At 39.3% G+C, this 23,876-nt stretch overlaps 1 protein-coding gene across 4 annotated transcripts in view; it reads left to right on the top strand.

Moving 5' to 3' along the window:
* Positions 1-22,699, top strand: part of EFHC2 (EF-hand domain containing 2) — a 343,223-nt gene extending 320,524 nt beyond the window's left edge. For all 4 annotated transcript variants that reach the window (XM_037822347.1, XM_037822348.1, XM_037822346.1 and 1 more), the window contains 2 exons: positions 6,678-6,783; positions 20,082-22,699. In XM_037822347.1, coding sequence (XP_037678275.1) covers positions 6,678-6,783; positions 20,082-20,183 — 208 coding nt within the window. In that variant the 3' untranslated portion in view covers positions 20,184-22,699. The remainder of the gene's footprint in view (positions 1-6,677; positions 6,784-20,081) is intronic.
* Positions 22,700-23,876: the final 1,177 nt, after the last annotated feature.

Below are 23,876 nucleotides of genomic sequence, written 5' to 3'. Positions count from 1 at the left end.
CCTATGTTATGAGATGGCCTTTGCGGCTGAGGGGGGTCCATGTAACTCTTCAGCAAAATACAGCTGCCACTAAGCCTTTTACTTCCACAGATGGTGGAAATAAAGCAGTTCAGCATTATTCCCTGTGGCAAGGAGATGGATGGCTTCTGCAGTTTTCAAGCCATTCATCATTTTTCAGAGGGGGAGCACGACCATCAGTCAAATGTCACATTAGACTCACTTGTAAGAACTCCCACCAAGCAAGGCCTCAGGAAGCATGTTTGGGGGGTCATTATTATCTAGCGAGGAACCAGAGAAATTGCCTTCCCTCCCCCCCTCTTCCACAAACATGTCCATTAGTTTGTGTAGTGAAGGAAATGGTGGATTGCCCGAGTATCAAAGGGAAAGAAGAATTTATGGCGGTTTTAGGAAAACACTTCAGCACTGTGAGCTGGACTTTAAAGTGGCGAGGCTGACTTTTTAACAAGCATAGAAAAGCTTAAAAGCCAGAATTAGTGTTGCCCTTTAGGGCAGTCACCCTGGAAGGCTATGCACTGATTCCAACAATGTGCCATAGAAAGTTCTTCTTTTAGAATTGCCTTCAAAGCTTTTTAAAAAGAATTTCCTCCGGAGTGGCAAATTTTCATCCTTTGACCATGGATCAGAGTTTCAGCAAGAGCCAAATGTCATTTGGAGAGGAATGAAGTAGGGGTTTCAGGTGGAGAATCAGGACACTAACATTTTTGATGAGGAACACAGCATGATCATGAATTCAGGAGACAAATTGCCTGCGTGATTCTTAGGCTATTCCAAAATATTCTGAAAGGATGGATAGGATTTGACAAATGGGACTTGGGGTTATGAGACAAAGGGAGGACTCCAGGAGGGGTGACACAGAACATAAACTCAGGGGTAAATGACTTACTTGTTCTCACTCCCTTGATATCCAAAACTTTCTCTGTCTCTGAACCACTTCTTTCTTAGTCCTCCAACCTGTACTATTTTTAGAACTGGAGGGCTCCTTTTGTATCCTAGATCTTCTCCTGCAACCTCATGCAACAACCATAGTGTATATCAGATATAGTGTATATTCTACCTTGCAAAAGATGGCATGAAAAATCTCACTACGTCAGTTATCCAGGGGAAGAGGCCGTGTGCAGAATTTTGGAATAGGGAGGAAGACTGGGAGACTAATTTCCCATGAACATGCTCCTCACTGGTGGTGCTCCCCTTTTCTTTCAAGTCTGACTTTTATGTGCTTACTACTTTGGAAAGCATGTTTCAAAGTCATTAATCTGCTTTTTTTGTACTCTTGAAATTTTGTTTATATCAAAATGATACAATCTCATGGTTTAAAAAACCACATTATTCTAAAAAACTCATTACAAAAGACTGCAGTCTCCTGCAGCATCCCCCACCCCCAAATCCATTCACAAGAAGCAGCCCCTTTCAGCCCCTTTGGCTTCTTCTTCAGGCATTTAAATAGCATGCACATAACTGCTATTTCTTGATCTATCATTTTTAGATACTATCTATTAGTTCTTGTTAATGATGATGGAGAATTTAGAATAATATTTATTCCTATTACTGTTGGTTCTTCCTGGATGCTCTTAAGAGCTTATCTTTGTGAATAAGAAAATAAAGACAAAATGTATATATATAAATAATAGGGGGGTTAAGGAGTATGGGATGTTTTTGGTGCTCTTTTTATTTTTATTCTTTTTCTTTATTTTGGAGCAATGAAAATGTTCTAAAATTGATTGTGGTGATGAATGCACAACGATATGATGATACTGTGAGCCACTGACTGTATATCTTGGATGGTTTATATGGTGTGTGACTATATCTCAATAAAATTGCATTTAAAAACAAACGAACAAAAGATCTTATCTTTATCCTTGGTGTTTTGGAAGTTCATGATGATGATGATGATGATGATGTGTGTGTGTGTGTACCTGTGTGTCTGTGTGTATGTAGCTGCATGGCTATATATGAATTCATTGTGTTAAAGACTCTGTGGGCTCTTCCAGTCTGGAGACCCTGTCCTTTGGTTCTGAGAAATTGTTTTATTAATTATTTAATACTTTCCTCCCAAGCCCCTCCAATTTTAAAAGTTTTCCATTTATAATTTATTTAGATTTTGCTTCTCCCATATTTGGATCTTTTCTCTCCCAAACTTTCTCTTCTTTCTCTTTGTCATTCTGATGTACTTACTAAAAGAATTTCCTCAACTTTATCTTCCAACTCTTGCACTGTGTCTTTTTACTGTCATCATATTTTTAATTCCAAGAGTGTTTTGTTTTGTTTTGTTTTGTTTTTTTAGTCTCTGGGTGTTCCCTTTCTGTAGTTTTCTGTTCTTGTTCTTATGGGTGTAATATATCCTCTTATCTTACATCTTTTCCTTGCACCCTGAATTATCTTTGTTTCTCTGGTTCCTTTTTTCTGCTGCTGCTTTGGCTTTTGTGGGGTGACTCTTGTTGATTCATAGGTTTCACTGTGGAGGTCAGGTCCTGACACCTCATTTTCATTAGGGAATCCTCAGAAGCCTGTATCTAGAGATCTTCTCCCAGGACACATTCAGATTATCTCCAGAAGAATCTGATGTTCTGCTGGGATAGCGATGAGGATGGAATGGAGGAGGAGACAGGAGTTTTAACATGGCCTCTGACATTCTGAAAACAGGAAAATGGAAGGAAGGAGAAAGAGCCTCTAAGTTCAGTGTACAATGCTCACCTCTGTCCTCTATTATGCTCACTCTTCCTAAGACTGGAGCTTCTTTAGTTGACTTTCCAGGGAGAGCAAGTACAGTAGAATGGAAGATACTTGGGGGTTTGGCTGCTCTTTCTTTATTCTAGCTTTCAAATGATCCTTGTTCTCAGCCCCACAACTTATGCCTGTCTTCACTGGTACCTGGTGTCTGTAATCGCTGAGCCTCAGGGGGGTGGGCAGTTTGCAGGACACATTGGCTCGTATCTCGTTGCCCCCCACTGTGGGCATTTTAGAGTTCAACATCCTCGGCTCCACCAAGTCAGTTACAATCTTCCACCTGCCTTTCATCTTGCAAAAGATTTTGAAATTGCTTGCCCACTGTTGTCTTTTCTTCAGCTAGCATTGTCATTATGAGTTATTACCTTATTTTTATTCCTTTATTGTCATTTTGATGGGGTTTGGGGAGAAAAAAGGAGATAAATATTTGTGATCAATCCATCATGATTTATTGCAATTCTGTCTACTTCCAAAGAGCAAAGAATTCCTCCAAGAAGAATAAGCTTGTTTTATCCCTTTTAATGAAAGATTATTTGTTCTCCCTTGCTCTCCTTTGGGGGATGGGGGGAGTCCCACCTCCATTGAGATCCTCTAAGAGAGAACGGAAAAGAAAAATGTGGAATATTTTGCCACTCTAGTTCATTTCTTCCCTGAGGCCCGCCCGGCTCTTGGACTTTGGAAAGGTGAGATCTTGCAAAAAATTTTTCTCAAAAGTAATTTTGTACATCAGTTCTGAGCTGTGTACTCTTTTATTTATATCTTTTGATCCTTCACCAATATCATTTGATTCCATTTATGATATACTGAAAATGGTTGACTGGTTAAATGTGTTGAGTCTGGCATGTGTGCTAGGCAGGAAAGAAGGCTGGGAGTTAGGGTAACAGGTGACAGGTAAGTATAAGTAAATATCAGACAGTGGTAGCAATAACAGAACTTCCCATGGTGACTTCCAGAAAGTTTCCTGTAATTCCAAAGCCATCATACAGGGCAAATGCAGTTAGGCAGAGGGACTCAGATAAGAGGAACTTCAGGAAGGCCTCTCTGAGGAAGTAGCATTTGAATTGGGGTTTTCCAGAAAAAGGGAAATGCCTTGCCTTTCTGGGAGCAATCTGATTGTGATCAGGGTACAAAAAAGGCCAGTGTGGCTGGAACATTATCAGCAGGGAGAGAGTTTTAAGATCAGGTTAAAGAGGTCAGCATGGGCCAGATTATATAGGGTCTTTTAAGCCCATGATAAGGAGTTTAAGGAATTCATTGGAGAATTTAAAGCAAGGAAGTGATTGATCTGGTCATTCCGGTGGAGGATCGTCTATAGCAAGGTAAGAGTAGATGCAAAAGAACCAAGATAAACTATTGCTATAGTACAGGTGACAGATGATGGTGGCTGGGAATTAGGTAGTAGTTGGATAGATAGATTTGTGATATGCTTTGTGGGTAGAGCCCACAGGAGTGATTAGTAGATTGTATCTGAGGGGTGAAACTGATGCCATCATACATCTGTTGGACAGACTTTTGAGTGGTTCCCAAATTACTGGGATATTACACTTCTGATTAAATAAGTGCCTCCTGTAATTGGTATAATAGGAATTTAGTGACAGTAGGAACAGCTAGAGAAACTTATTTCTCATTCAGTCTTGTGGCTTTAAATACCATCTCTGTGCTAACGACTCTACATTTATATCTTCAACTCAGACCTCTTCCCAGACGTTCAGACTCTTATCCCCAACCTACTCACTTCCCACTGAAATGTAACATATCCAAAACTGAACTCTTGATCTTTCCTCCAAACCTGCAGTACCTGCAGTCTTTCTCATCTAAGTTAGGGCAGCTTCATCTTTCCAGTTGTTCAAGCAGATCCCTAGGAGTCATCCTGATCCTGCTTTCTTTCTCTTACACACCATATACAATCCTTCAGAAATCCTTCTGGTTCCACATTCAAAATATATTCAGATTTGGCTACTCCTCACTACTCTCCTCTGCTACCACCCTCGCCTAAGCTGCCATTATCTCTCATCTACACTATTGCCAAAGACTGCTAGACCCTTGGCACTTCTGCCTTGCCCCCCTACTTTCTGTTCTTAATATATCAGCCAGAGTGATCTTTAGAAAATATGTTAGGTCCCACACCTCTGCATAATATGGTCCAGTGGCTCTGAATTTTCCTCACAATCAAAGTCAAAAGGCCCTCCATAATCTTGTTCTCTGACCATAGTTCCTGCTTGGAGTATTGGGAAATACTTTTTTTCAAGGCTCCATACTAAAGGAAAGTTTTTTAGAAAACATCTTTAATTCACTGAGTTTTAGTTCTTCTCCCCAAAACACACAAATAAAAGAAATAATGATCTCTCATCTTGGCAAAGATATTTCCATCAACAGAGCATGCCTTTAAAGCAGTTCAAATGAGTGAGCCAAAATTCAGAGGGTAAGCGGTGGTAGGGGGCAGCATATCGGAGTTGAATCCCAGAGTCCTCAGCCAAAGAAAACGGATACAAAAGAATTACACAATTCCCTTTCCCCTCTTTCCAATCACTTTGTTTCGATTGATGAGTCCATGTGACTTTGTCTTGTAACAATTTATTGCTGCTAATTTTTATCAATTTCTAAATATGAGTCACTGTTTTCTTAATACTTTGAGCAAAAAGAGAAAAGTCTTTTGACTGATTATGACTATGTTGTTTTCCTACTTTTATTATCACCAAATTTGCTTACAATGAATTATCCTCCGTATCCACTTTTCCTTTAAATAGTAACTTGGGCATATCACATGTTGGTTGGAAGGGCAGCTTGAGTTGCAAGTCCTGAGAGAAAGATAGTAGCTGGAGCAGGGTGCTGGAAACAGTGCCTTAGTGACTATCTTTGTGTTTTCCTTCAAAAAATGGTATTACATTGCCAATATGTATTTAGCTTTAAAAAGCGGCAGAATGTTGTCAATTGAGGTATTATGAAATTATTAAATATTTTAGCTTAGGTCACTGTAGCAATTGTGTTGAAATTATTGTATCTTAACGGCCGAACTCCATTACGGTTAAGAATGAATTTAAGCCAAAGTCCATAATTAGGAAATAATGTTCAAAGAAACTTGTTAGTTTTGACATACATAGTTTTATGGTGGAAGATTATCATTTGTTAACTTTTTTCCAAGATGAAAATAGGCTTAATATTTTCTTACTATAAATTTACAATTCAGATTAGACAGAAAAGTCCAAGGAAGAAAGCATAACTCATAATCAGTCTTCTCAGAGATAACTGCTCTTCATACTCAAGTTTATTGCTCGCTAGACTTTTCACTCTGCCTTTTAATATAAATCTAAACCTAGAGAGAAGTGGAATCATAACTCTACATACTATTTTATGACCTTCTTTCCACTCAACAACGCATCATGAAATATTTCCTGGCAGCAAATATGATTCTAAAAAACCCCTTTTAATGGCTATATAATAAACAATAAAGATGCCTTTTATTTTTTTTCCTAAAAATATCTTAGTAGACAAAATGTATCTAGGCTTACCTTAAAGATTAAAAAGGCATGCAATTCAAGAAAGATAAAGACATTTTATTTTACTGACATATAATACCAACTATATTAAGCTAAAAGGACTTTCACATATTCTTAACAAAATATAGAGATGGGCTTAGTTACTGAATAAGCTAATTTTTTCTATTGCAACTGGAACAAATATTTACTGAACACTTACTAGTGATCTGGGTGCTGGGGATACTTTGGTGAATTAGATGGGTGATATGCCTACTTTCAAAGAGTTTACATCCTAGAGGGTCCAAACTGGGTAATAAACTAATAAGTAAGAAAAATATCGGCTGTTGAAGCCGTGCCTGATATTTATGTTTTCATGGTAAAATTGAAACTGACATTTTGCTCTTGAATTCTGCGGATTGAGTCAAGTCAAATCATATATTATAATTTCATTTTCAGGTTTGCAGACAGTGAAGAACAAATAAATTATGAATTATTTTTCTCTGCCCTGAACTGGAGAACAAATCCAATGCCTGAAATGGAATCAATATTGTACAACACTGAGGTAAAAATTAATATCTATTTTAAAAGTCAGTTGTGGCTACCTCCCTTGCATTTTTAATATCCTTTATCTTAAAATTATTCTCCAGTATAAAATATTAACACCAGTGCTTTTGAAAAGAATATTTATGTGTTTCTGGGTATTTATGTTAAAGGCTAATTCACTTTCCATGCTGAGCAAACATCTGCCCTATAAGAGCAGGACTTTTCTTATGCAGCTGAATTTTTTTTTCAACCTCACTCGCGTCCAATTATATGGAAAATAGGATAATAGGCTACAGTTATAAATAGATATAAACACTGTTTTCAAGGGATTCTGGTAACATCATCATAAGCCACAAAGAGCAACTCTCAAATGGTGCATATGTCAAGATTCCCCAGTGTATCTGTGGCTACGTACACAGGTTTGCTATGGATGAAGCCATATAGTACAGGGATGCACATTTCACAGTGGAGCCAAATTCAAAATAAAAAAATCAGTAGAAAATGCTTGGTTAGGGAAAACAAAGTTCATGAGATCAAATGGTGCTCTCAACGTTGTGGAATTGTCTGAATTCTCTAAGATTTCTTTGGACCAATTGTCTTTAAGGAGTGGGTGGGTGGGTGGTGGTTTGTTTGTATTTTAACATGCTCCAGAAATTGAGTTTCTTGGGAAAGTCCCTTGATAAAGCAAATGTCATGTGGTTGATACTCCCAGAAAGAAGGCATTTATTCCTCTTGGTCTTTGTTGACCAGCTCTTTCTGGCCTGAACTGGTCTGCTACCCCTAGGGAGTTTCCTCAGGCATGCAGCTACTCTGGAGTGTCAGGGGCAGCCTTAGAATTTCAAGATGGTTGGGAGACAGCAGTGGCCAACAAACAGAGCTGGGGTTGAATTCTGGCTCTGCCACTTCTTCAGCTGAGTGACTTGGGGTCAGTTACTTAAGTCGTTAATTTATCAATTTAATCCTCAGTCAAATCATGATTGAGTATCCACTCTCAGAAGAGTCTGTTTTGTGCAGGGTCCAGAGACAAAGTTCATTATCACTGCCTTTGCCCACTGCTCATGGGAGAATTGATACACTCATGATTTGGAGTATGGGGTGATAGAGCCTGCATGGGATGCTATGGGAAAAGGAGAAAGCTGCTTCTAAATCAGACTGGGGTGTTAGGAAGTAATCTCACAGAAGATGACCCTTGAAATTTGAATGATGAATAGTAAGAGTTAGCAATGTAGGAAAGTGAAATACTATGGAAAAGACATTCCCAACAGAGAGTCTGGGGTATGGAACAGCCATGGTGCATGTGGAGAATTAGAAGGAGTTGGTGTGACTGGAGTGAAGGCACGTGTAGAGGAAGATGAAGCTGAAGAGAGCTGCAAGGGTGAGGCCATAAAAGGCACTCTGTTTGACTATTGTCCTGAAAAGTCTGGAGAACACTGACAAATTTTAAGAGAGTGACACCATCAGTCATGCCCTTTAGGGGCTTCTTCTGGCTGGGTTATGGGTGGATTGGAGAGGTGGGATGGAGACAGACAGACCCATTAGGAAACTTGAAGTCCCATCTTCACTGTAATAGTAGCAAGCACTTAAAGCATTGACTATGTGCCAAGCACTGTTCTAAAACCTCAAACTATATTAGCTTACTTAATCCTCATAGCAACCCTATGAAGCAGATACTTTTATTTTTCCCATTTTAGACATGAGGAAAGTAGAGAAATAGCAAAGGTATGGTCGAGTCAGACATTTAAGTCTCTTTTATGTTAAAGAATAAAAAAGAAAAAAAGTCTGTCTTTTAAAAATAATCATTATAGAAGTTTCTGGATTTAATTAACCAAAATCCAAGATACCATCACAAAAATGAATCAGTACTTTCATTTGCCAAGGTAAACTTTTAATTCTTAGCCATATGAATATTTAATTATACATATGTGTGTGTATAGAAAGTAAAATGGTAGATGGAGTTTTATATTCTGCTTTTTCATTTAATGTTGTAGTATTTTGTGTTGGGTACCACCCGTCTGTCCCATTAGGACTGCCTTCCACCCCTCTCTACCCTGCTATGAGTCCTAAGAGGCTGACCTCTGTGGGCTGCATCAGTGGGTTCCCTTGTCTTCTGGCCTCCAGTTGGGCTGGCCAGTGGGATGCACCAGCAGGGATGGAGAGGGTGAGAGGAAAGAGAAGTCGTCTCTCTCCCGGCCAGTCATATAGATTGACTGCCTCCTCCTACCAAAGTCCATAGCTCCTGTTTGCAGGTCCTCTCCATACAGTTTCCCACTCCAGGTTCTGGAAACCACTGTGACCCCTTTGCCCCTTCAGACCCAGACAGTGGTGATTGCTCCCTGCTGTTACAAGTCCTGAGGAACTGCAGGACTCCCTGTTGACTTTCCTGAACACTTCCCACAAAACTATAGTCACTCTATTAACCTCTTCTCAAATTGCAGTTTGCACATGTCCTCTATTTTCCATCAATCTTGAATGACACACATGCTTATTTTTTCCATTTAGCAACAGACTTTGTTTCCCTGACCTTACTTTCTTCTTCTCTCTCTCTTTTTCCATTCCACCCAGTCCAGCACTCAAAGGTATTCAGTGTTCATTGGTGTTAACCATCTGGTGTTAACTTTTCTCCATACTCATAGAATCCTATACCAGTGTGTATTTACCTATATGTGGGGTTTTCATCATTTATTGTACAAAAATATGATCAGACTACATGCATTTATCTGCAGTCTTAGTTAATAGTACATTATGGAAAATTCCTCTAGTTTAAAATGTATAGGCCTAAGTCATTCCTTAATAGCTATAGTGTGGATATACAATACTTTATTCATCCATTTGTCTATTGATAGGTATTCAGGTTCTTTCTACATTTTTACTTCTGAAAATATGCTACAGTAAATATTTTATAGGTTATTTGGGATATAGTCTTCCTGTTCTTTTTTCTCTATAGGAAAGATTATCCAAAGTAGAATTTCTTGGTCAAAGGGTATATATATTTTAAATATAATAGATGATTGCCAATCTCTCTCTCCCAAAAAGGCTTTAGCAACTCACATTCCCATAAGTAGCAGAGGAAAGTCCCTTTTACTGCAACTTTGTTGGCACTGTATATTACTATTAAGTTTATTACTCTTAAGTTTCATTTATAATATTAAATGAAAAATGTGAAAAGTGATATCTTACTACTTTAATTCTTATTTTCCTGATGACTGAGCTTAAATAACATTTAATAATAATCTCAGTACTACAACCCACATTAAGAAATACATTTTATCATAGCCATCAAGCATACACATATATAATGGAACAAAAGATTCATGGAACAATATTCTAACTACATATGGTGCATTGTGACCTTTTCTTTTCCTCTTCCTTTCTTGTCTTTTCTTTTCTCTCCCTCCACTGTCTTTCTTTCTCTCTCTCTTTTGAATGTTGTGCATTACACATTAACTTGATTTCATGATCTCTCCAAAGGATTATCACCCACACTTGAAGAGTCACTGCATGGAAAGGCAAAAGAACCACCCTCCCTTTGCCCCACCCTGAGTTCCATCACTTACCACCTCTGTCACCTGGGACAGTTACAGCGTCATAGACCTCAGGTGTGTAGGGCAGAAGATCCCAAAAAACAGAGTCCTGGGTTCAAATCCACAGCTTTACAATTGACTAATTGGGTAACTGTACAAATTACTCAAACTTTCAGGTTTCCCCATCTCAGTTAAATGAGCTAATGTGTGTCAATGGCTTAGAACAATGCTTGCCTGGCCCAGAATACTAATAATAGTACTAACAGTAATACTTCCATGAAAATTCTTGTGAAGATTCAGTGATTCAATATACTGTGAGGCACTCATCACAATACCTGTCCCTTAGTAAGGGCTTAAATGTGAGCTGCCACTATTGTTTGTAAAATGGAGATGTCTTATCATCTTCAAGTCAGGGGCCTGGGCCTTGAGCAGTCCCTTCCAATGGTAAGATTAGTGATTCTATCCTTAAAGGTAGGAGTTAAACATTGACAGACCAGGAATGTAACATCCGAAAGAGCCTGTGCTTTAGCGGTAGGCTCTTCCGATTCTTATTCATTTAGGATGAGAAGGACTTTACTCATAGCATCTCTTATCAGTTCTGCTGACCAAGCTTAGAAATATTTCAGTCTTCAGAAGAAACTTGGAAGGGATCATCCCTTTTTGGCCAGTTGAAAAAAAGAACAACATCACCAATAATGAGAACTTAACCAGATTCCAAAGAGGCACAGCATTCTGGTACTCTGAAGCCTGTCATTGTTTCATAAAGAGGATATGATAGTTTGGGAATGTTACCAGTGATCTGTAATTTCATGTGAAAATATTTAGTGTGAATGGGTTGGGCATAATATTGCATAATTCATACAATAGAATCAATAGTGAAAAGTATATATATTAAATCATGTAAGTGTGCTTAAATGTTACTATCTAATAATATAGTGAGACACTTTGAGGTCAGAGTTTGTCTCACATTGGTTTCTACAGGAAGCAGATGGAGTCTAATGTGCAGAATGTTTATTAGGGAGTGTCCTTGGGCTCAACGCCTGTGGAAAGGAGGAGACAGAAGCAGGAGTGGGCAGAGGGAGAATTTGAACTGTGATGCAGGCGCACAGACAGCCTTGGCTGACTCACAGGGCACTGTGGAGCTCGAATGGCCCTTTGGAGTTGTCCTGAGTTGTGTAAAAACAGCCTGACCTCCACATAATCAGTCATTGGCTGTGAGTTGGTCCAGGAAGGGGTATGACCTTGGGTAAGGTGGCTCTTAGCAGCCGAGACAGCTCTGTAGCTGAGGAGACCCTGAAGGAGCTGTCAGCTAAAGACTTCCTGCCTATAGCATTCCTACAGCTGGAGCACCAAACCCTTCCTCAAGGGGATTCTGGTCATCACAGCATCCATCACAGAGCTTAGCAACCATCTATTCTTGAAGTCCCTGGTGATTGCTCTTGGTGGGACCTGGGGGCCTGGCTGTGTGGCTGCAGTTGCCTCCCCACCCCTGCCCCTCATCTATTGCCTGATTTTTCACCCCTGGCAGGGAGCTGATAGGAGAGTGGTTATACCAGAAGAGGCCACTGAGGAGTTTGGATGTGTAGGTCTCTGGGGCCCAGTTGCCAGAGAAAACCTCTAGAGCTTTGGAGGTTGCCCAATATTGAAGGAGTCTGCCATTGCCAAGAGTCATATGTGGAGTTTCAGAAAGAGGTCCTCCATGTTGGACCACCCCACACCCTGCCAAAAAAGTGTGATGGGATAAGAGTAAAGTTCTGTCCAGAGCAAGGAATGGCAGGCTGAGTTCGTGTGTAGAAGCGTGGCCCAGGTAAAGGCCAGGGTTGGACTGCTCATGCTTCCTCCAGTGGATGAGCTAAATGGGTTCACTCTGGCCAAAGATCCAGAGATGGTATGGACAGATCTCTAGAATTCACCAGCACCGGCCACCAGTCAGAACCTGGATATCTTTACTCCTGGGCTGAATACTGTCCTCAGCAGGATCTCTTCCCCCATCCAGTGATCTTACTGAGAAATGAAAATGGACTTTGTGACTGATTAAAGCTGAGCAGCCCTTAGTACTAGATTTGGCACAAATACTGTTTGCATCAATGTTAATGGATTGGATGGATGTCATGGTTGGGGCTTTGGGACCCCTTCCAGGTCTAGCCCGATTAACTGTAGTATATGGGGAGGATGGGGAGGCGCCCTAAACCAGGAACCAGACCACCAGCTTCACCCCACTAGAGGCTGAGTAGAGGGGTGGTTTGGTACACAGATGTGGGATTGGAAGGGCAAGGCATCAGGGAGTTCCAGTAGGGCATCCTTCCAAAGCAGGGAGCACAGTGATGGAGAATCCAGAAGTCAGCAACATGCAGCCATCAGAGGGAATCAATCAACAGACTTGAACTTCAGTCTTGCCAAGGGGACAAGCAGGATGAGTCCCTATACCAGTGAGGCTCCAACAGGAAACACATAGCACACTTAAAGGGGTCATGGAGGTGGATTGAATGAAGGGGCTATTTACAGCCATGTGGGTAGGGTAAAGGGAACCAGTAAAGGGGTAGAATACTCAGGGACTACCAAGAGTGAGAAGCCTTTACCGTTCCTAGACTTGATGTGGCAGGAGGGACCAGTGTTATTGGAGCACAGGGGAGCTGGAGCTGTGGCAGCAGGTAGAGAATGTAGCTGCTATGGCCACTGCTAAACCATGGCCCAGCAGGAGGGAGCAGGGAGAGGGGGAGTGGAATCAATACCCTGACCCCTGGCTCCTCCTGCTTTTCCATCTCCTGCTGCTGCTCCCCATGGGCTGTACCCACCCCGAAGCCAGAAAGAAGGAGGCTTGGGGAATGATGCAATCCACAAAGGCCAGCCGCTCAGGGCAGAGCACAGGGTGAAAAGGGCAGAGAATGGATCTTGAAGGCAAATGGAGAATAACCCAGCACAGTGTGTTACCAGAACAAAGACGGGCTCAAGAGAAGAAGCCCCACAGACAGGGCATAAAGCCAGCTCCAGGCTAACAGCTCCTGGGGCTCGGGCTGGTACATGTCAGGACTGGTTCCTGGACTCACATGTTGCTCCCCTATGCATGATGGTCAGGTGTCCTCAGCTAAAAGGAGTGGGGTCCAACAATAAGCAAACAAAATTTTTAAAGAGGACTATGGTGGCAGCTACTCTAGCTTTCATTAGTCCTGTCACCCTTTGGTGAGAGAGGTTTTTCCTACGTGGACATATGTAAGCAGATTGTCACCTATCGTGACCATTGACTATGGCCTATAGCCTGAATTCTCTGGGGACTCCCTTGGCCATCCCTTGGCCTGGCGCCACAGGTGCCCATGGTGAGCCAGCCAGCCATTGGGGCTATAATTTAACTCTCACCCATTATGTGACTGTCTATGGTCTCAGCATGTTGCCCTGGCGCTGTCAAGTCCTGGAGACCCCATTTCCATCCTATTGTGTTTGCTCACAGATGGTAGCTGTAAAACTGGCAAAGGAGGTCCCGCTGTTTAGAGCCTGTCTGGTTAATCTCAGAAGTCATGTTTTGAAAAAGATAACACTAAATCGGTTCTCAAATAAACTTTATAACTTACACTGTGTGACTGACGTCTTATCTTTTGACATTTCTGAGAAAAATTGGATGTAGCTTCATTTTACGAGCACTATAACTGCAGAAGCATTAGCAACGGGCTCTAAAGCACTCTCTTGTCACAACAGGATGATATATAGCCTAGGGCAGTGGGAAGTGGGGGCAGTTGGGTGCACCCTGGGATAAGCTTTGGATACCCCACTTGTTGAGGATCTCTTTCAGTATTTAGATGATGGAATACCCTGTGACATATTATTGTCCCAACAACCTTGAGAGAGTATCATTCCCAATTTAGAGATAGAATGTGGAGACTCAGACATTCTTAAGGTAAGGATTAGATAGTTAGGGACTAGCGCCAACTCTTTAAATAAGCAAAGTTATTTCTAATCTTTGTGGTTGAATGTAACAGTTGAAATAAAAAGGTTATTAATAATTAGAATTAGATTTAAAGGATAACAGGTAAACACCTAGCAGTAACCCAACACAAAGCAATAACTTATAGGAAATGATACTGCTGGAATCCACTTTGATTTAGAATGTTGGATGATATTGACTTGAATTGTACCTATAAGCCTACCACTGAAGCTTAAAAAAATTTCACATCTCCTTGAAAACTTCACTTGTACCACAGTGCAGTTTCAAGGAAAGGTTTCATGTTTAGAAACTATACCTGTCTTTTAGCTACCCTCACACCCAGATGACAATACTACTTAGTGATGGTGGCTTTGTCTAGGGCAAAGGGAAATGATTGTGTAATATTGGGATCACCATAAAGACAGAAATGGATAGGAATATAAGCAAATCTCATGGTTTCATATTTGAGCTTTTTCTTATGTTATCAAAATGCTTTTGATTAGCTCAAGAAGTATTTACAAAATTCTCTTCCTAAAATTAATTTCTATTTGCTGAAATTTAAGAGTTTTTATTATTATGTTCGCAACTATTTAAGATTATGTTTTGACAACCTAATTTAATTATTTCTAAGGTCATGTCAACCTTATTAGAAGGAAGAAAATCTTACTGCAAGGAAGAAAACCACAGTTTCAGTTCTATGCTCACTAATGGGCATTTCTACAAATTCAGATATTTTCCACTGAAAATTCCTTTTCTGAGCAAGTGGAGGGGGAGTAACATGGTGAAATCACTAACATTACTCTATCAGTCTTATATTTGTGAGGAATAAAAATAACCTTGTTTCAGTGAAGCATGGAATTTAATTGGCTCTTGATCTTTTCCCCTCATGCATCTAGTGGCCGGTTCTACAGTAGAAAATTTTAAACTAGAAGGAGACATAATCCAATTAAATTTCCTTTTAAAAATGTCAAAGTAAATAAATCCAGGACCCATTAACTCACACACAGCTTTACTATTCTGACTGGACTGCTCCTATTTACTGGGTTTCCATCCAGTGCTATCTTCACATCCCATTTCAAGGAAGTGAGATTTTTATAGAACAGCAGCTGCATTTTTTCACTATTGATGAACAAGTAATTTATTGCCAACTTGTTTGACATCTTAAGTAGCTCTGGTGACAACCAGCTTGGAAGGTGTTCTTAGACCCTTTTGGAGATACTGTTCCCAGCCATGTTAAAATCATAATTTTGTATTGTTGAATTTCACTGTGCATTTCATAGTCCCTCTTTCTTCCAGAAAATGGTATGTGGCAGATATTGTTTATGCTCCAGATAAAATTTTATTTTGTTTTGAGATTTTGGCACTGTCTCTTGAGTTATCAGGAAGTCACGTTGGAGACTCCTCATCTATCCACAGTTTGCCAGGAAGTAGTTTTGTTCTAGGGTGTTCTGTGGCCTTTATAGGCATTTTCTTAATTTTGATAAATGCAAAATTACATAGTGTCTCAGTTTTACTTACCTTAGAAGCAGACTTGGAGACAAGGAATGTAAATAGTTTTCGGGGAGAAGTGAAGAAAACCCAGTAAAGGGAGTGTGGGGGAGAGAAAAGGAAGGGAAGGAAGCTAATAAAGGGCTTGTTATCAAACCAGTTACAAATGTGGATGACTGCAGCTTAACCCCACCACCACCGGGATCCAATGGCCAACACATACTTCAGAGTTATCCCACCCAAAGTGCAAGGAGGCTGCAGTAGTCATCCATCAACTCCTGTCATTCATTGGTTGAGGGCTGCTTCTAAAGTGGGGGCAAGGAATTAACTCCCAGGCACTTGTGGCTTGCCATAAGGGCCACCAAAGCGGGCCTTAGGAACCAAAGTAAAGGTCTCAGCAAGGAACACAGGTGCTGGCTGCGGATGAGAAGTCAGGCTGGTGTGTGCTGAAGTGGAAAGAGCCAGGGCATCGGGGTTGGGGTGGCACTGGAAGAGCTTGCTACACATGATATTTAAAATTCAAAGTATGCCCTGCCAGGGAGCTGCTTTACAGAGACACAAGCAGGCTTGTCCTCATCTGGAATGGGAGCCATAGCTACAGTGGCTGAACATTCCTGTTGTAAAACTGCCATGCCATTATTTCCACTTAAATCTTATATGCAGTGCTGGGAAAACAATAATATCTGAAGTTTGCTTTGCATTTTGTAGTGTAGGCTGAATAAAAGGTCAATGAAGACAAAGAATATTTTAATGCACCACATGAATTTTCCTAAATATTTTTTAACATTTGGATCATTTACAGATTTTTCAGAAAAATCGAACAGGGATAATATGGGTATTTCTCATGTCACCAAAAAAAAACTTGATTTTTTTCAAAGGGATCAGCCATGTGATTCCTTTAAATAGACCCAGTTATAGGCAAAATTATGAAGAAGATACCTTGCCCTCTGCTTTATTGATATCCCCTCTCCCCTGAGCCTACCCTCCTTTGAATCCTGCATTTGATTCCTGTCTGTCCACTTTAAGCTAGTACCTGTGAAAATCTTTAAAATTGGAGGGGGAAGCAATGGATGGACCTTGGGTTCCTCAAGGACTGCAAATATGCCTGTGGCATTTATCAGGTATTTGGACACAAAAAGTCAATCCCTCCTGGAACCTAGAGATCAGTGACAATGTATAAAATATAATCAAGGGATGTGATATTGATACTAGAAAGAGAGCAGAGTGGGTCTAAGGGAGTCGGGAAAGCTTTGTGGGAATCTCAGGGTTTAAGGTGATCAGGATTTAAGGAAATGGGCTATTTTTATCTTTTCTTCTTCAGTTATCCTTAATTTCAAATCTCAAAGTATTTACTTAAGTGTCGTTTTGCCCACATCTGGCTTGTTGCTAATAAATTTGATTCTCATCTCCAAATTCTTGAGTATCATTATTCCAGTGTAAGTTATTTTATTTCTTTCTCTTTTATTATTAGAATTTAAATCATGGTTCCTTGCTCAAAAAAAAAAAATGACTTTTGCTACCTAATAAGCTATGAGGAAAGATCTAGTACTGACCTGTTAATAATACATTCCCTGAATAATTCAATTATAATTATGTGAATCACATAATGTGTTTTCTTCTTTTTGTGCTGAAAACTTTTATTTAAGAATACCTACCATGGAATAGTGATTTTGAATGCATATATTTGTACTATTTATCTATAACATGATAGAATTTTAGAACACTACTTAAGAGAAAAAATGCTTTAAGTGTTGTAACAAAATGTTTGAGGATCTGTTGAATAGTGGAGTTGAATGACTTTTGGTCTCAGCCTCCATTGATTGAAATATATCATTTAAGATATTTACAATGATTTACTAATTTTTGGTGTACAGAAGGACATTTCACAAACTTCCACGTGGTGTGAGCTGCACAAAACACCCCCTAGGATTCGGTTTAGCCATCATGCATCTACGCAGTCACTTCCTTCTTTACATGGCCAGTTGCTGGCTCCCAGTCAACCTCCAACGGGAGGCATTCTTGAAAGGGAAGGGTAGTGTCACTTCAAGAGCCACTTTGTTTTCTACTTAACTTTTCCTGTTGAAAATGATAGGAGCAGTTGTAGGATGGGAGCCAGCAGCTTGTGAATAGACCACTCCTCTGCTCAGTTTTGGAAAATAGCCCAGCAGGAAAGCATAGCTCTGGAGCCCCACCGCAGGGCTTGCAGTCCAGGCTCCTCCACTTACTGGCGTTTTGACTTCAGACAAGCCACTTAACACTTCTATGCTTCTTTTTCCTTTTCCGTAAATAGATATCATAATAGTACCTACTTCTTAGGGTTTTCTGTGTTGCTTAAACATAATGGCTGTAAAACACTTTAAAAAGAGTACCTATCATATCATAAATATTCAGTACAATTACTATTACCATTATTATTGTTACCAGGTGTTTTAAACTTTCTATAACCCTGCAAAGATCTGCAGCCAGTTCATCATAATGGGTCATCTCTTAGATTAAGGATTTATGCCTTATTTAGAGATGGCAGTATTTTGTACTCTTCTGATTCTGCATCAGTGTTATTGATCCCCATAGTTTTCCACATCACCCATATTCCAATGGCTTCCATGTCTTTGCAGAGTTCCAAACTCTAGTCCTGTGCTGTACAGAACCATATTTCTAGGTGTTTACCAGGATCTTCACTTCAAACACCAAGATGTCCAGAAATGAACATCCCTCCTTCCAATCTCTATTTCCCCACCCCAATTTTTTTCCTACTTTCCTTATTTTGCTTATGATATCTACTCTACTCTACTCTACATCTACATCTACTTTATTACTAAATTGAAAGTCTTAGAGCCAACCTTGCCACTTTTTTTTTAATCACCATCTCCAATCAATTACCTCAAGGTAGTGTAGTTCTACTGCAGCATCATCTTTCAGATGTAGCTCCTTGTTCTCCATCCCAGCTTCTGCTGCCCTGTTTGTGCCATAGTCTCTCTCCAGGATGCTTGCAGTGCCCTCCAAATTGATCTTCCTACTTCAATTCATTCTTCATCTTGCCATCAAATTATTTATTTAATTTCTGATCAGATTTTTGCCATTCCTCTGACTGAGATCCACCAGTGGCCTTCCCTAACCCACAACATAAAGTATAAACTAGCAGAGAAGGCCCAAAGTTTGGTCTCAGCCTTTCCTTACAACCACCTCCCCTGCCACTTTCTACCATGTGTCCCAGACTACTCACTGGACTACTCACCCTTTCTTGAAATCAGATCTGTAGTCTCCAGGCCTTTGTTTATGCTGTTCCTTATGCCTAGGACACCCTTCACCACTTGAGCCATCTGCCAAACTGCTACCATTCTATAAGGCCCACCTGAAGCATCACTTCCTCTGGTTGCTTCTAGAATTTCATTATATAGAATTATTGAGCCTTTACCTGTGTTTGTGTGACACCCTGTGACTCTGGATACTAATGTAACACTAGTAGAAATAGAAACTCTTATATAAATCAATTACCTTGGCAATATAAATGTAAGCAACCACAGTTATGGACTCTGCTCCCAATTGATATAAATATTAATTGACCATTGTGGCATATATAAAATGTGTGTATAAATAGCATATATATAATATGTACACATACATATGTGAGCTTATTCTTAAATTATCCCCAAGAGCATGCTATGAGTGATCCAGTGCTCTTTTCATTGTTAGAATGAAGAAACAGTAATCAAGCAGCCAGTATAGCTACCAATTTGTATTCTCAAATTTGAGTTTTTAATAAAGTATAAGAGAAGCTATAGCTACAATAATGCTGCATAACAAACAGCCCCCAAAATTTCAGTGGTTCATGAAAATAACACTTATTTTTCTTGTTCATGGGCATTTAGGTGAGCTGCACTTGGCTGGATTCAGCTGGTCTTGGCTCCAGGCAGCAAGTTGGACCTGGTCTGCTCCAGCTGTGTCCTTACGGCACCAGCACCATGCTGGGTCATGTTCTTCTCCTGGTGATGGCAGAGGCCACAGGCCAAGCCAAATCATGCCAGCACATACAAGCCTCTGTTCACGTTACATCTGCTAACATTACATTGGCCAAAACCATTCATGAGGCCAAACCCATAGCAAAGGGGCAGGAAAATATACCCCTCCTGCTCCAGTGGGAGGTACCACAAAGTCATATGGCAAAGAGCCTGGCTGTATAATTCTAACCCAGGAAAGGAGTCAAGAATCAAGAACGAGAATCTGATCTACCACAAAGTCCTTATGATCCTGAAGTGGGTGGTAGAAATATCAGCTTTGAAAATAAGCTATTTACTAACGGCTTATATAAAGATAAGGAACAATTTGATGTTGCATTTAATATACTGCGCTTTGCAATATGGTTCTAATTATATAAATCTTTGTGTTTTCTAGACATGTGAAGATGTGTGGATGGGGAGCCCATCACCTATTCCTGTGAGATTCATTAACTACTTACCTCTTTTAAAGGACGTTTTTGGCTTAGAAGAAGAGTAACTATGCCAGATTGGGTCAACTCTCTTTGACTGACTGCTCTAATTTTGCCAAGTTTATTTCAGTAGATATTTCAATTTTTAAAAAAAGAAACATGGATTGTATTGAATTGAAATCCATAAATGACAATTTTTTGTCACTTGCCTTTTCAGAACATCACATAATATTGCTGATGTACTGGCACTATTAAAAATGCCATTTAAAGAAAGGCTGAACATTTTTATTATATGTTTGATTTATTTACACCAAAGAATCTTATGATAATTTTCCATTCAACAAAATTTGATTCATTCCAATATGAAAATAAACTGAATTTTGATGGCTATACATGACAGTATAAAATCAAATTAAATCAGAGCAATAAGTTGTGATTTTATTAAACATTTTGTTGAAATCTTTTTGGCACATGTTTATTACTTATATAATTGAGTCTTGAAGCAACCCACCTGAAACTTCTCTCTAGAGTAGAGATATTTATTTTATGAAATTAGCAAAGCTATGGGAAGTAAAAGTACCCCTACCGCTCTGACACGCACACATACGAAAATTTGGGGAATTTGCTTATATTTTTAATGCCCTTTTTATATCTTAAGAATTGTTAGCTTAGGAATATATGTATGTATATATTATAGTATGACCAAAAATGTATTATGTCTAAAATATTTAGGGATATGAATGTTGAAGATTTTGAGAAATTATTTTTTTGCTCATTCACGCACATATACACATACGCACACACATACCCCAGAGGTTTAAAAAAAAAAATTAACTGCAAGATTTTTTTCCCCTGGATTTCTCTAGATCTATTTTTAATTTTTCTTCTAGGCCTAAACATCATGAGTCTCAGTAAAACTTTTGGCTTATAGTACACATTTGATTAAAACCCATAACCCTGGGCCTCTGGGAATTCAATGTAAAAAGTCTATTCCAGTCTGCCCCATTCTTTGGTGTTGGGTCTTATATATTATAAATCCAGTTGTCTGGTGTTCTCAGAGACAATGGAAGCCTATCAAGAATGGACTGTGCCTTTTACCTCTCAGGGATTGCTCTGAAGAAAGAAAGAGTAACTGCACATCTCAAGGGCCCTTTCAGTCTCATTATTCTTTCATTCCACATATGCAGCAGCATTTTGCCTAGAAATGAGCTGGCTTCTTGGCACTCAAATGTACCAATTTGCTCAACAACAATGGCTCTTTCATTTTTTTTAAATTGAAGTTAAATAAACTATTTCTACCTATAGACCTAGGATAATTCTACATGTGCCATTGTGAAAATAGACACCATAGGACTTTCCAATAAACCTGTATACTCAATTTCTGTACTAGAACCATCTACCCATCAAATCTAATTTCAACTACTTGATATTTGTCCCAGGTTTTTTTATTTTTAAGGCAACTGACAGTGCCAAGCCATTTTGTCACTTTAAGATTTTCCATTCTCCAGAGAGCAAGCTTTTAGAAGGATAACACTTAACTGTAACTTTTCAATCTGACAGATTTGTCACTTACCTATTCAACTCCTCAGTCAGTTGTCTTTCCTTCAAGATTTTAAGTACGTAGATAATTTAGCTCTTGTACAGGCTTGTAATATAGTTCGTTAGAGAAGTGGGAGGAGAAAAAGAAAAGAAGCAAACCAATGATGTTCTCCTGAGTTCATGGTGTGACAACTGCTCATTCTATTCCATAGATGCGGGTTACTGCCCTGTTTGTTCGCAGTTCAAGCCCACAATTAGCAATTGAATGGCTGTTACAGGAATCATGCCGATAAACATGATACATTGCAGCCATACAGACACTTTAAATTCTTTTTATAACTAACCCATATACTGAAAGAGATTTATAATTTAGAGATAATATCCCCATTAGTAAAGTTTATGACCCAATAAACAGCTCCCACTAGTTAATAAATGCCAAGGCCATAAAAACAAAGACTATTAGTGTAATAGAATTCATGTACCTCTCTTTTGCTGGTGGTCTCAAGGCACTGAAGGGAAATGCTATCTGAGGAAAAACATTTATTCCTGTTATGTAAATATCAATGAATTGTCTTACAATCCATCTGGAAATCTCCCAGCTCCCCTTGGTCCTAGGTGGTCCAGAAACGCTCATGTGTTCTGCTTAGATTTCAAGCAGAAGATAACTCTGGTTTTTAGCACAAATAAACGCTGTGACTCAAATCTTTGGGGGAGGTGGGAGGACAGCTATAGTTTTCTGCCTCTTCCTTCTGAAAAAGAGAAACCCCAATTATTGTCATTATTCCAGGTGACTCTTTTTTTTTAAAGTTTCACAACCCTTGCATATACTTATATTTCTAGCTGCTAGCATTTTCTCCTTTTGACTGAAAAGCAAGTGCTGCCTGTGGATGTCTGGGTGAGTTGAAGGTTAATACAGGCAAATCTTTCATACCAAGAACTGGTTGATTTTTAGTATTCCTGAAACTGTGGGAATGATTGATAAAGTCATTTGAAAGCCCAAATCAAATCTTTTCCTAAGAAACTGATTAAACGCTGTTGAAGTTCACATAAAATTGTTTGCTGAGTTGCTGTGATGAAGTATGGATGTTGTCAGCAGGTAACTAATTTGCAGTAGTTTTTTTCTTTTTTTTTTTTTTTGCCTTTTTATCCTTTTTAACCTAACTGTTTGAACCTAACACTTTAAAAACAACGTGGATAAAAGTCTATTGGTTGACTTTAGTGCTTACTGAAATGGTTAAAATGTTAATCAATAGGAGATGAAGAGCACTGTAACTCTCAAGCATTATAATGGTTTAAACATTTTTCCTACCTTATTCTATATATTGCATTTGAGTCCATAAATAGCAAATGTACCACACTTGCTATTTTTTTTTTGTGCTGTGCTATTTGAGGTTTGGAGATTCAGGGTTTTAGAGCTTCCAGTCTTTGACACCTCCGTCACGAGTTTAGGATTTTTAATTTCCCTTCTTTTTTTCATACAGCAGGGAATTGTTGACGAATGGAATGAAATTAGCACCCCTCTCCGCCCCAAAATGCCTTGCCGTTCCAACTTGCATTTATCTTAATTCGAGTGGGAATTGCTTCATAGCTTTTCCCCTTTGTTCCTCCCTTTCCCATCCCCTTTCTCCACACATTATTATTTTGCTGTAAGTTCAGTATTTGGAATCTTCAATAATAGTTTAATGGAATTGTAGCGCTTTCCAGAAAAATAAATATATCTATTATATTGAATAATCCTGAACCCACTGAATAATGAATTTTCACGTTCCCAATTATGTGAATATTCTTTTTAGTTAAGAATATAGTTTCCTGAGTTTTGAATACCCTACAAAATTGGTCTGTAAATGAACTTTCGGACAAACAGTTTCCAAATGCTGTTATAACCATATACTCAAGTGATGAGTCTCTGCCCTAATGTTTGTTTGGGCAAAATTTTAATTGCTTCAAGTTGGAAGGCAGGTTAGGACCTTTCCAAAACTGAGTCTTAAAGTTAGCTGAGCATCTTCAGAGACACAGTGCTTTTCAATTCCAAGAGAATGTAGTGTGTAAAAATGAAAACGGACACAGGCAAGATCAATGAGGCTATTTAGCAAATAATAAACCTGGAGTGATAATGGAGCAAACTTCATTATTACAAAGGGTAGTGCTGACTGTGTAATTAAGGGAAATTGTAATTCACCTCCACCCACCTTCTTCTACCAGGTTTAAATATACATTTTCAT

This window comes from Choloepus didactylus, chromosome X (assembly GCF_015220235.1).
Source record: "Choloepus didactylus isolate mChoDid1 chromosome X, mChoDid1.pri, whole genome shotgun sequence".
Classification (NCBI taxonomy): Eukaryota; Metazoa; Chordata; class Mammalia; order Pilosa; family Megalonychidae; genus Choloepus; species Choloepus didactylus.
The sequence above is the reverse complement of the archived record's forward strand: the minus strand, read 5'-3'. Positions and strand labels throughout refer to the sequence as shown.